The 12,189-nt window shown below is 44.7% G+C and overlaps 1 protein-coding gene across 1 annotated transcript in view; it reads right to left on the bottom strand.

The window, feature by feature from the left end:
• Nucleotides 1-12,189, bottom strand: part of STK39 (serine/threonine kinase 39) — a gene marked incomplete at its 5' end in the record, with an annotated part of 389,113 nt that overhangs the window by 239,699 nt on the left and 137,225 nt on the right. The window contains one exon of the mRNA XM_029933312.1: nucleotides 3,606-3,718. Coding sequence (XP_029789172.1) covers nucleotides 3,606-3,718 — 113 coding nt within the window. The remainder of the gene's footprint in view (nucleotides 1-3,605; nucleotides 3,719-12,189) is intronic.

Raw genomic sequence — 12,189 nt, 5'->3', positions numbered from 1 at the left:
ATCATCCTACCTAAAGAGATTAGGGTATAGTTACAAGCCAAACTCTAAAACATAGATGAAAACTTAAAAGAATGCATAGAAAAAGAATTAGATTAACTAAATGCTATTTGTGTAATGCCAAGAAAAACATTTGTTCTAGGGTTTTCCAACCTAACTGCTGTTAAGGTGAGCATATGCCTTTGTTCCTTGACATGCACACCCAAAGCCCATCCTTCTAATGGGTCTAAGCACAATGTAAAAGCTCATTAAATATTTACCAAATAAATCACTAAATGTATATATATGAGATCTGGAATCAAATTATTGTTGAGGAAAATTACAGTACTCATTTCAACAGTATAAATTTTATTTAAATTACCAATTATTTAGCACCAACGATTTCATCTCATGTATTTTTTTCTTCCCTTCATCCTCAGAGAAGCTGGCTTCAGATGTCATGACCACCTGGGTGGCTCAGGCAGTTAAGCATCCAACTCCTGATTTCAGCTCAGGTTATGTTCTCACAGTTTGTGAGTTCAAGCCCCACATCAGGCTCTGTGCTGATAGCACGGAGCCTGCTTGGGATTCTCTCTCTCCCTCCCTCCCTCTCAGCCTCCTTGTGCATGTGCACACATGCACTATCTCTCTCAAAATAAACTTAAAAAAAAGAAAAAGAAAATACTAAGAAAGAGAACATACTAAGAAAGAAAGAAAGAGAGAGAGAGAGAGAGAAAGAGATAGATCATGACCATTTAAACCCTTTATCAGCCAAACCTGACATAAACTCCACATGACAACGGAATCTGACAACTTGTCCATCTGTCCTGTGAGTGTAAACCCCCCTTGCCTATGGGAGTTGGGGCCAAGCGGCAGGAACAAGGCAGAGGTGGGAAGTGGGAGGCGACAGAGTTTCAGCAGGGGAGGCAGACACTCCACTGCCAGCAAATAGTCGATAACTGTGACTTCTATGACACAGCACTCACAAGATAAGGATTCCAGTGGCCATTGTTTCTTACGAGAACAACAGCTTCCAGTTCACACACGGCACAGTTTGTGAGATGATGCAGAGCACTGACCTGTACATAATGTGCGCGCGCACACACACACACACATACACACACACACACGGAATTAAAGGATTATTAGGATGCTGGATGTCCAAACACTGCCAAAATGTGAACCCACAGAGATAATAAAAGTACGAACAACAGCAGTATTAGAAAACGAAAGGATTACAACTTCATGCCACACAATCTCATGTGCCAGTAGCTGGGCCACAAAAGCCTGGCAACATTAGGCAGTCCATACTGTAAATTCCATTTCTTTTTGTCTGCAAAGGACAAACTCCAAAAGAACCATAGCCATCCCCCCCATCTCTAGAAACATCAAGACATCAAAAGGTCAAAAGGTCAAGGTTAAGGTAAGATCAATACAAGAAATCAATACACCTTTTAAATGAAAAGTGGATAATTACACATATATACTATACTTTCTTAACACAACATGGGCACTAAGGGGGCGGGGCAGAGAATGAGAAAAATAAACTGCTAACAAGCAAACTCCTAACTCCTAAACCCTGAGATTAATGGAGCCAAACAGCCCCAGTCCTTCATGTGCGGCTCTGCCTAAATCCCAAGTACGATCTCCAAATGCCACTGTCACTGGTCCTGGTCCCAGGGAAACAGGAAAGGGCGTGGCTGGCCATCCTCCCCTCCGTGCCCACCCCCACCGGCCACCTCCACTAGGACCTTCCTGTAACCCCCATTGCCAGCAGCAGTCTGCTGACGAGAAGCCAACAGAGGGAGAATGCGGAGGCTTGGGGCAAATTGGGCCTTGGTAGAGATCAGGGTCCTCTGCGCCCAGAAGGCTGGTTCCGGAACTGTCAGACACAAGTGCTCACAGGCTCCCACAGACCCTGTGCAAATATTCTGCTGGTGCCAACAGGATGCCATGGGACCGGACGGAGCACCACAATCAAATACAATCATCACGGGCAAATTCGTGAGTGGTGTCTCCAGACAGGGCATAGTGAAATGTACGCTCCAATTTTTTTTTTTTTAATTAGTGTGCACTCAGTATAGCCTCAGAATCTGGGGACTCCTAAAGGGATCGCAGAGATTTTCCAACCCAACTCTTTTTCTAAATAGTACAGTGCAGTTAGATGACCTGACCAAAGGCAGAAAATAAGTTGGCGGCAGAAGCAGGACCTGACTCTCCCCACAGTTTGTTTAGTGCTTTTTCCACTTGGGGAAAGTGACCTTCAAAACTGGCTGGGTGACAAAGGCACAATTTTATTGGTCTCTGTGATATCACAAGCAACAGAAGGATCAGCAATAATTTCAGTAAGAGCAAAGCATAGCTGAGGCCTTGAAGAAGGTAAAAAGCCTTAAATACATGCAAATTTTGTGCATTTGGGCATTTTCTTTCTTTCCTTTTTTTTTTTTTTGAAATTAGCATTAAATCATGGGAGCCCTTCCTTTAATCGGAGTAGCTGGCGATCTGTTGCTTCAATCCCAGTGAAATCTATGCCTCTTGTAGCCTAATTTAAAATGTGAGGCCAAACAGATCTGGAAAAGTACAGCTTTATCCTTGTACTTAATTTATACTATAGGGTGCTGTAATTAAGCCTGAAATAAAAGCTATATTCTGAGTAAAGACAAAAGGCTCTTGTTAATGGCATTCCTTTCCCAATGTAGAATACAACAAAAGCTTTCTTCATTTGGAGCCAAATGTCATTATACTTTGTAGCTTGTGTGGAGCTATTGAACTAATATTTGTCCTGGGATTAGGATTGGGATAACCAATCAGTTAACTCCTCCACTGCAGTTTCCTATTATCCTCAAATAAATGGCCAAAAGGAAAAAAAAAAAAAAAGGAAGAAAATTGGCAGGCAGAAGGATAACTATATTTATGAGATTAATCTCTCAAACCCTTCACAGTTTGCTGGGCAACTAATAACCATTCGCCAAGCTGTTCATTTAATAATGAGTCAGTTAAGCCAAGAGCAAATGTTCCTGCAACCAACCAACAGTCACACGCACACTGAAAGCTCCAGTCATTTATGTATGTACTGCATTTAGAGGAAGAAGTACAGGTTGCCACGTATGAGAGACAAACCGCTCTTGTTAGCCAAACGCAAGCCACCTTGCAGTATTCGGAGTGACTGAAACATGTCGGTCATTTTGTAATTTCTGAAAGGCAAAATGACCGGCAACCTGGGGAGTAATTCCCGTTTGTGTCAGGATTCTAGACCGCGGGCCAGAAGCTCCCCGCCCGGCTCGGCCCTTACAGAATCCCATGGCCTTAGGTCAGCGAACCGCGTCTGCCTCCTGCTTTTCCAAAACAGAGTGTCAGCACTGAGACCACCCCCACCCTGGAATGATGAGGACTGAACAAAATCCTGCTTGTCAAAGCAAAGCAGCCCGTACGCTCTACAACAGAATCGTCGGTAGTTGTAATTACACAGGGGAGGAAAAGCGGTGGGGGCTGCTCTCAAGAAACACGTATGTCGGAACAGGAGCGAACGCCAAGCTGCCTTCGCTCCCCTTCTCCTGTCCCTCCGGCCCATCTCCACAGCCCCGGATGTGAAGAGGAGTAACTGGCAGGGATGCTCCACTTTTACTTACTAATAGTTCATCCATACTGGTCTGGCATTTTTCCAAGTTGATCCGCTTTATTGCTACACGTTCTTGCCTGGGCTTGCAAAGGGCAGCCTGGACCACAGCAGTAGCTCCACTGCCTGAAACGAAATAAAAACAACATCAGCTATCAAGGGGCATGCCATCTGGGTAATTCGTGACCTCCTCCATAAATACAGTACCTATTTTTTTTTAAAGTCTTCTCGAGGTATTTACAACATTACCTCTTGACACCTTTGTAAAGAGTTTCTGAATCTAACAATAATTCTCTGGGGGAGAAAAAGAAAAAAAGTGGACTGTTCTACAGGTGACAAAAACAGGATCTATACTCCAGAAGCTACAATCCAGGAGGGTGACCCACATCGAAAAAGCCCACTGCCATATGGCAGGTTCACTACCACCCAGAACAAAGGCTGACAAAGTGACGGGTCTGAGGTCGCAGGGACAAGAGACAGGAGCATCTGAGCATAAGACTGCGTGGAGGCCATTACCGTCCTTGGCTTCCGGCATTCTCTAACTTCAGTGCCCTTAAAGTGTCTCAGGCTCTTCTGCCACTTCAGCCCAAACCAAACCTCTCCAGCCCAAGCTACTTCAGAGTTTCCAGAAGACGCTATGACAATTTATCTGCTCTGAGTGCTCTTTGAGCTTCTTTCTTCTGTGCTTGCTCTACAATTAGAAGAACAGGAATCAACCCAAGTATTCTTGTGTTGAAAGCACGACTTTCAAGGATGCCAACCGAGTGATGCAAATGTGTAATTACAAAAGCTCTCGGCATTCATATGAATTTCCTATTTCTAAGGTTTCATGATCATTAGCTAATGCACTCAAACTCCTAGGAGACAGAGTCATGTCATTATCCATATTTTATAAGAGCAAAATGTAGACGTGTAGTGATTTGTGGCAGAGCACAAAGAGCTCCTAATCCGATTTATATTCTACAGGGGCAAAAAGACCTCTGGGTCAAGGCATCTCACTTCTGCAGGGAATACCAAAAACCTCCTTCGGATCACATAAATCCTCTACCCCTGCAAGACTGCCAAGGAGGGAAACAGCCTGTGCTCAGGACTGTGTAAAAGAGGGTCAGATCTGACCATCTACCTTTCTCCTTAAAGCTTTTCTTCCAGGACTACTTCTCAAATGACTCATCAAATATTAGATAGGGGCAGGGGCAGCTTTGGGCAATACAGAAGGGAGATCAGTATTAGCTTTCCTTACAGATGTGATAGGCAGGCATGACATTTCTAAGGGCAAAGCAACACTTTCCCACGCCAAGAAAGTGCCCAAGTGGGTGTCTTCAGAGCTGAAATGCTTCCCTTACTTTCCTCCCATGGTCTCAACATCAGCTCTGGCCCCCTGACCTTGATCCCAAGCAGATTACCCTGTGCTCCAAAACTTCAAGACTCTCATTCCAGAAAGTTCAACCTGTGTTCACCAGGGAAGAAGATACCCATACACTAACCACTCCCTGGATGGTAGGCTCTCTACTCATATAATTCTCATTACAAGCCTGTTTGTTTTTTATTCCTTGCCTCATTTTATATGTGAGAACACTGGGACTTGGAAAGCTTGCCCACACAGCCAAGTGCCTGGGCTGGGGTCTGAGTCAGGTCTGCCAGGCTCCAGGTTCCATGTTCTTCTGCTTCCCCTAGGCCAGAGCCCATGCTTCCCTTCCTCCCTTGGCCTGGCCTTACAGGACCAGAAAAAAAAAAAAAGAAAGAAAAAAAGGCCTCCACGGTTGAACAAAAGAGAAACCATCTAGAGGGAAGATTCAAGTGAGCCTTATTCTCTAGTTCAAGGACAGAGTGCTGTTGTCACAGGTTGTTAAAAGGGCCTCCCTGTCCCTAATCTCACTGCCTGCTCCATCAGCTTCTCTTCCAAGTCCTACCACATCGGCCTTGGCCCGGCAGATCACAGTATGCTGGGTTCAATCCAGAATGCTCTAGATATCAGAGCCAAATACTACAAAGAGCCCTACTGATAGCGAAGTGTACTCTCCAGTCAAGGTCTCCAGAACAAGAGACCATCACTGGCGGAGCCACAGAGAAAGTGGTAAGTAGCTGGTTAGCCCTGGGCCTGGGATCCAGCAGAGAAATCAGCACACGTGTTTAACAAGCTGCTGATGGGAAGCCATTCTCAGCTCTGCCTATTGCAAAGCTCTCCCCAATCTCACCCCCCTATCTTTAATCCACATCCCAGAACATTTTCAAAGCAATGGAACTGAAAAACAGGAAAGATGAAAACAAATTCCCAGAAACGGTAACACAAGTGCCTGTAAAATGGGGCTGCCTCCCATAGTCTTTTAAGTCCTTGACTATAAAAAAAAGTCTCCTGCCTTCCACGGACATATGCAAGCACATGCACAAAAATAAGAATTCTGGAAAGAGAGGTAGCGGTAGGGAAAGTCTTTTATCAGAGCTGAGCAACCTCAGAGTTGTGATTACTTAACAACTGAGTGACTGAAGAACAACTGGCGCCTCTCACCTCCGGAAGGAATACAGCTGAGCGGACTGAGCATGAAGGCTCATAACCACTCACTGGGCGATTGAGGAGACACCGCTGGGACTCCAAAGACTGCTTTCAACCACAGGAGAGACCAAGGGCAATGACAGAGGGGCGGGAAGCCTTAGGACCGTCAGGTCTAGTCCCTGGCATTACAGATGAGAAAGGGAAGGGAGGAGCACTCTCACCAGAGAGCACCCTGATCTGGATCCCCACTCTTCGAGGCACCCAGGCCACAGTGTTTTGTGACAGGAGCCCAAGCTGATTCATACAAAAAAAGTCCTTCACTGTCCATTCTAAGTCACTGTCCCACTATCACCTGTGGTAAATAATGCCCTACAAGGGGCGCCTAGGTAGCTCAGTGGGTTAAGTGTCCAACTTTGGCTCGGGTCATGACCTCACAGTTTGTGGGTTTAAGTCCCACGTCAGGCTCTGTGCTGACAGCTAGCTCAGAGCCTGGAGCCTGTGTCTCCCTCTCTCTCTGACCCTCCCCCATTCACACTCTGTCTCTGTCTCAAAAATAAATAAATACTAAAAAATAAATAAACAAAGCCCTACAAATTAGAAGTTCTCAACAGCTGCCTAATCGAGTCAAGAGCTAGCTAAGGCAACATTCAACTGAAGGGCCGCAGGTAGGCCACAATTGCCCCCAAATCTTAGGTTAGCAAGACCCTAGAAAAGGCGGCTCAGCAAGCATTCTACCCAACCCTGGTACCAATTTTCTCTGCGATGTTGGGCCTAATTTCTCTCTCAATTTCAGTTTCCTTGATGGGCGTAATAAAATCTACCTGTGAGGCCTAATAACATCCATGGAAACAGCAACTCAATAAATGTTAGGCTTTCTTTGGAATGCATTTCTGTGCCTGCAATGTCAAGGAGGTAGGCTGTATCTATAGTTTGCACTACACCCCAGGGCGAAGGAGAAGACAAAGTAGTTCCCAGCAGCACTAACATTCTGCAACCATTCAGCTGGTTTAAAGAGGGCAAGAGGAGGGCTAAGTCTGAAAACCAGAGGACTAAGTGATTTCTAAGGTCTGAGACAACATAATGAGTCTAAAATAGAAGAGTCCAGAAAATTATGAAATAGCTATGAATCAATATTCTATAGCTACACTTATTATTGATAATGTACTTTGTTATATAAGCTAAAAGTTATTTTTCAAAAATCTCTATCTGGATTGCATGAATTCATAACCTAGTCCTACAATATCCTAATTGCTAGTTCTTGGGGGCACCTGAGTGGCTCAGTCAGTTGACTGACTTTGGCTCAGCTCATGATCTCATGGTTCAGTTTGTTCGAGCCCTGTACTCCACTCTGCTTTCAGCATGGAGCCTGCTTTGAATCCTCCCCACCCTCCCCCACTTGTCCTCGCTCTCTCTCTTTCAAAATTAAAATAAAAACATTTTTAAAAATGAAAAATAAATAAATGCCTATCCTTGGATGATTTACTTAACTTCTCCATGCCTCAATTTCGTCATTTGTATGAGATAATAGCACGGGCTCACAGGGCAGCTGTGAGGATCAAATGCGTTAATCATGGAAAGCCCATGGAACTGTCACTGGCACATAAGCAGCACTAATTAAATCTCAAGCTAGTATTGCTATTCAGGGAAATCCCTCCAAGTCAACTGGCGTCCTGCCAATTTGTTGTTTTAATGGTACATATTTCATGATGTTGATGTACCATAATTTATTCAGCCTTTCTTCTACTGATCAGTCTTCTCTTTATTTCCAATTTTCCATCCAATATGAATAATGTAACAACAAAGATCTGGTACTTTAAAATATATGTATTAGTCTTTATTTTTTTATTAAAAAATTTTTAATGTTTGTTTATTTTTGAAAGAGAAAAAGTATGAACATGGGAGGGGCAGAGAAAGAGAGGGAGACACAGAATATGAAGCAGGCTTCAGGCTCTGAGTGGTAAGCACAGAGCCCGATGTGGTGCTTGAACCCATGAGCCAAAGTCTGATGCTTAACCAACTGAGCCACCCAGGTGTCTCCAAAGTATATGTTTCAGTCTTTAAGTTAAAGAATTATATATGTTAGACATATATATTTCTTTGTCAAAGTTAGGATGTGGCCCAATTGTTCAGTAACCTCTCCTCATAAATGTCAGGATTTTAAAAATAAACAAAATAGATATTATATTACCCTATAATGTGAACGGTGGCCAGTGGAAGGAAGTTATCACCATATCCTACTTAAAATGAGGAGCACCAAGCCAAAACTTTTAACAAGAGTTTGTCCATCTCTTAGCAGATCAAAGGACTCTTTAATTCTGCTTCCAAGTCCCCCCTCAGTGCATAGTGTCCAGAGCTGTATCAGGCTTTCTTTTTTGGATGTGCTGGTTGGGGTAGATAATAAACCAAACAAATGGCTTTGGTCCAGCTGATGACTCCTTCCAATTCTCTGATTACCCAACTTACTCTATGTGTTCTATTTATATCATGTGTCCAACCTCAAAGCCCACGAGGCCGGTCAAGGTCACACGAGAGCCAGAAGCTGGCCAGTGTGTGAATGGACACACATGTGAGTTCTGCGGGTACACAGCTGCCACTGTGCCTCCGCTAATGTCACCATGCAAGCTCACTGACCTCGCACGCCAAGGTTCTAATTTTTGCAGAAAAGCTGAAAACTCAGAATTTTGCTTGAGACCTCCTAATATGATAAGGTTAGCAATGAATGTTTTTTGATATGAAAGCATTGTGAGTCTCACAAAATCTTGCTGCTTCTGTATTTTGCCTCCCTGTATTATTACTATTCAGCTTCAAAGGTGCACCATTCCTTACCTGACGGTCCAATTTTTAAATTATTAGCTTATACATATGAAGTTGTCATTCTTCTAGACCAAAAATGATCACATTTGATTCCACATAACATACGCACATATTCAGGACACGAGCCCAAACTGATTTAGTACATGTCGTCATCCACCTTGTCCTACTATTTACCACAGAGAAGACTCTCAGGGCTATTTGCCTGTCAGTTGGTGTATCCTATGTGAAAGGAACAGCACAAGAAGCTCCCAAGTCAAACACACAGGACAGAAACGGGACAGGTGTTACGTGTAATCCACTATATGGATTCCTTAACAAAACAAGACACCACTGCTAGGGGTATAAAGGGTAAATAGGCTGTGCATACACCAGGCAGCACACAGCAGCGCAACATTTCTCAAGGAAGCTACAAGCAGGGGACCCTCCTGAGTGACCTGGTTTGTGTTACATCCAAGCTGGCTGAGGTATGTATTTCTGGACTCACGTTCTGGGCTTTGGGGGGCAGATTCAGAGCTCACACAGATGGAAGGACAGAAAAGCGGGGGGGCGGGGGGGGGAGGACGGATGGACAGGCAGGTAACCAGGGTGAGGTGGAGAAATGGCCACTGAGGCTTACCTTTCACCACTGATGTGGATAAACTCTGTAACTTACCTGGGAAAGTCTGGCTTGTTGGAACCTTTAGAGGTCACAGACCTCACCAAAGAAAAGCAGCACTTGTATATAACTCAGCAAGAACCATCTGATAATGCCACAGAAAAACAAAAAGTAGCCTGGGGATCTGATCTTAAGAGAGATAGAGGGGAACTGGGATGTGGAATCAAATTGAAGTGAATGTCAATAAACTCACCTTGGACCTCAAGCTACATCTAAAGCAACAATTGGGGGGGGAAACATATAAAAAAACAAACCCTGCACTACACTTACTAAATTCAGAAAGTACATGGATTGGGATTACCTGATATAAATAAAATCAACAATAAATATGGGGGGTGTGCAAGGCATCTGGTTCAAGAGAAGTGGTAAGGACTTGATAAGGAATTATTAAATAACAGACTCTAATTCCCATCAAATTCAATATGACTGATACTGGGATTTACTCCTACACATTTTTTGTCTAGTAGATTAAAAAACAACTCTTTGAATATGATTACTTGCCAGTTTAAAAAAATAAAAAAGGTAAAACTTCATTAGTCTGAAGGGCACTCGTGTATAGGTTAGACCCCTTAAAGCTGAAACTCTTCTAGGATTCTAGCCCTGATGCTGACCTGAAACTTGGAGGAAATGTCTGTCTGTGAACGTGCATTTATTTGCTAAGGAAAAGAACATCCTCCTTGGAAGGAGTGGGGTCATGTGACAATCTAGCCCCAGGGATCGGTGGCAGTGGCCTGAGACCTGCCTTCTCCCACACCACAGGCAGAGATAGTCACTTTCCGAGGACCCCTGCACTTCCCCGTCCCGGCACTTCCAAGACCCTTGAGCGCTCTTATCAGCCCTTCCGCAGCCAAGGCCCCAGCCTGGAGCAGGAGGCCCTCAATAAGCTTTGCTAAGTGAATAAAAACTCACCTCAACCCATCCTTGGGGAGGTCGCCTATCCACAAGGGAGGGGAAGCTGTGTTCTACACAAAGAACACAAGGCCCTGGCCGACTGTACAATCTAGAAGCAAGGAGGAAGTGCAATTTTACTCAGTTTGTTATCTCTGAATGGCTCCACGTGTGTTTTGAGTAGGTAGCTGGTGGATGTGGCAGTTAACTTCAAGAACAGACCTAGGGAGGCTCTCTGCCTGAAGGCATTTTTGATCCGCAGAACATCTGTTTTAATTTCGGAGTCAAGGGTCCCAGCAAGCTCATACTGAAGTGCAGTGTTCCACCTGAATGGGTTAGGAGCCTCAGTTTTTAAAAGCCGAATCCCCAGGCCACTACTTGGCAAGTAGGCACCACACAAAATGAGGCAGGCTAATACAGTGGGGCCTCTGATGATTCTGCCTTAGTATAAAGTAGTGACCTAAAGCACACAACAACGTGAAGAGGCGATGGAGCCAACATCAGGCCCCCAAATCCTCCTCAGGACCCACCCCGTCAGGCCCTGGACTGCAACAGGGACACATTCCTACAGAGCGGATTTGATTTTTATATTCATTGAAAGGTCGAACTCAGGTCCTTGCCCCCTGCAAACTCAAAGCCCCATGATCTGGCAGGACTGAAAAACTTCCTGTTCTGCTCTGAGGGGGCAATTCAACCCCTCCCGGCAAAACCCACTCATTCTACTGATTAAATCAATCAAACAGAAGCCAACATTCCTCAGAGGAATGTCCACTGCAATTCATACAGATAAACAGATACACCCACTGGCAAAGGCCAAAAGACACAAGTGTCCTGTTCCGACAGGGTGTTCTCACACGGTGTCTCCTGTTCCTCCCTGCTCCAACCTTAGGCCACCTGGAAATGGGAAAGGCTGCACATGCAAAAAGAAGGGGCTGTCTCTACTTCAAGGTCAGTCTCGTTCATCCCCCATCTAAGCTGCATGCATGCTGCCTTTGTAAGAAGAAAAAGAAAAAGGAACCCCTCTGAATGGACACAAAGCTGGATGTGCCAGGCTGGACAAGTGGACAATGCACAATGAGGGGGGAAGCTCCTTTCACCCGGTTAATTGCACCCCAGCCTCCTTGGGCAATGTACAACCTCGGTGGCCTTCGGACAGAGATTAGCATATCCTATATGCTATAGCACCCATCCTATAAAATAATTAGTAAAAGCAGTTTCTAGACCCCAGAACAACCACCTCATACCTAAGACATAGCCCCCATGAGAAGTCCCTGGATTGGGGTAGATTTTCTCAAAGCCTCTGAGACAGAGTAACTGCATTAGGAACATCTAAGATATCTGTTTCAAAAACAGATTCTTGAGCCCATATCCAACCTACTGCCTCGGAATGATTAAAACTAAAGAGAGATGTGTATACACAACAAGCGTCTCCGGTGAACCCCCTATACTTTCAAGTTTGAACATCACGGTTTCTGGGTATCAGCTTGCCTCTCCCCTCCACTGCCAGGGCACAGGAAGATTTACCAGTCAGGGGCTAGTTAGGAAAATAGAAACAACGCTAGCTGTTGCAACAGATATTTGATATAAAGAAATGAAAAGACTGAGTAATTGAGTGAAACTGCAGGAACCATCTCCCATGGCTGGGGGTGGGGGGAGATGAATGGGGGAATCAGAGGGACAAGGTGGGGTTACCAGAATCTAACAGTTGAGAGGAGGAGACCCACAGGGCTTGGGACCAGACCTCTGACA

Source organism: Suricata suricatta, chromosome 3, assembly GCF_006229205.1.
Source record: "Suricata suricatta isolate VVHF042 chromosome 3, meerkat_22Aug2017_6uvM2_HiC, whole genome shotgun sequence".
In the NCBI taxonomy this organism is placed as follows: domain Eukaryota; kingdom Metazoa; phylum Chordata; class Mammalia; order Carnivora; family Herpestidae; genus Suricata; species Suricata suricatta.
Note: the sequence above shows the minus strand (reverse complement) of the source record. Positions and strands in the feature narration are given on the sequence as shown.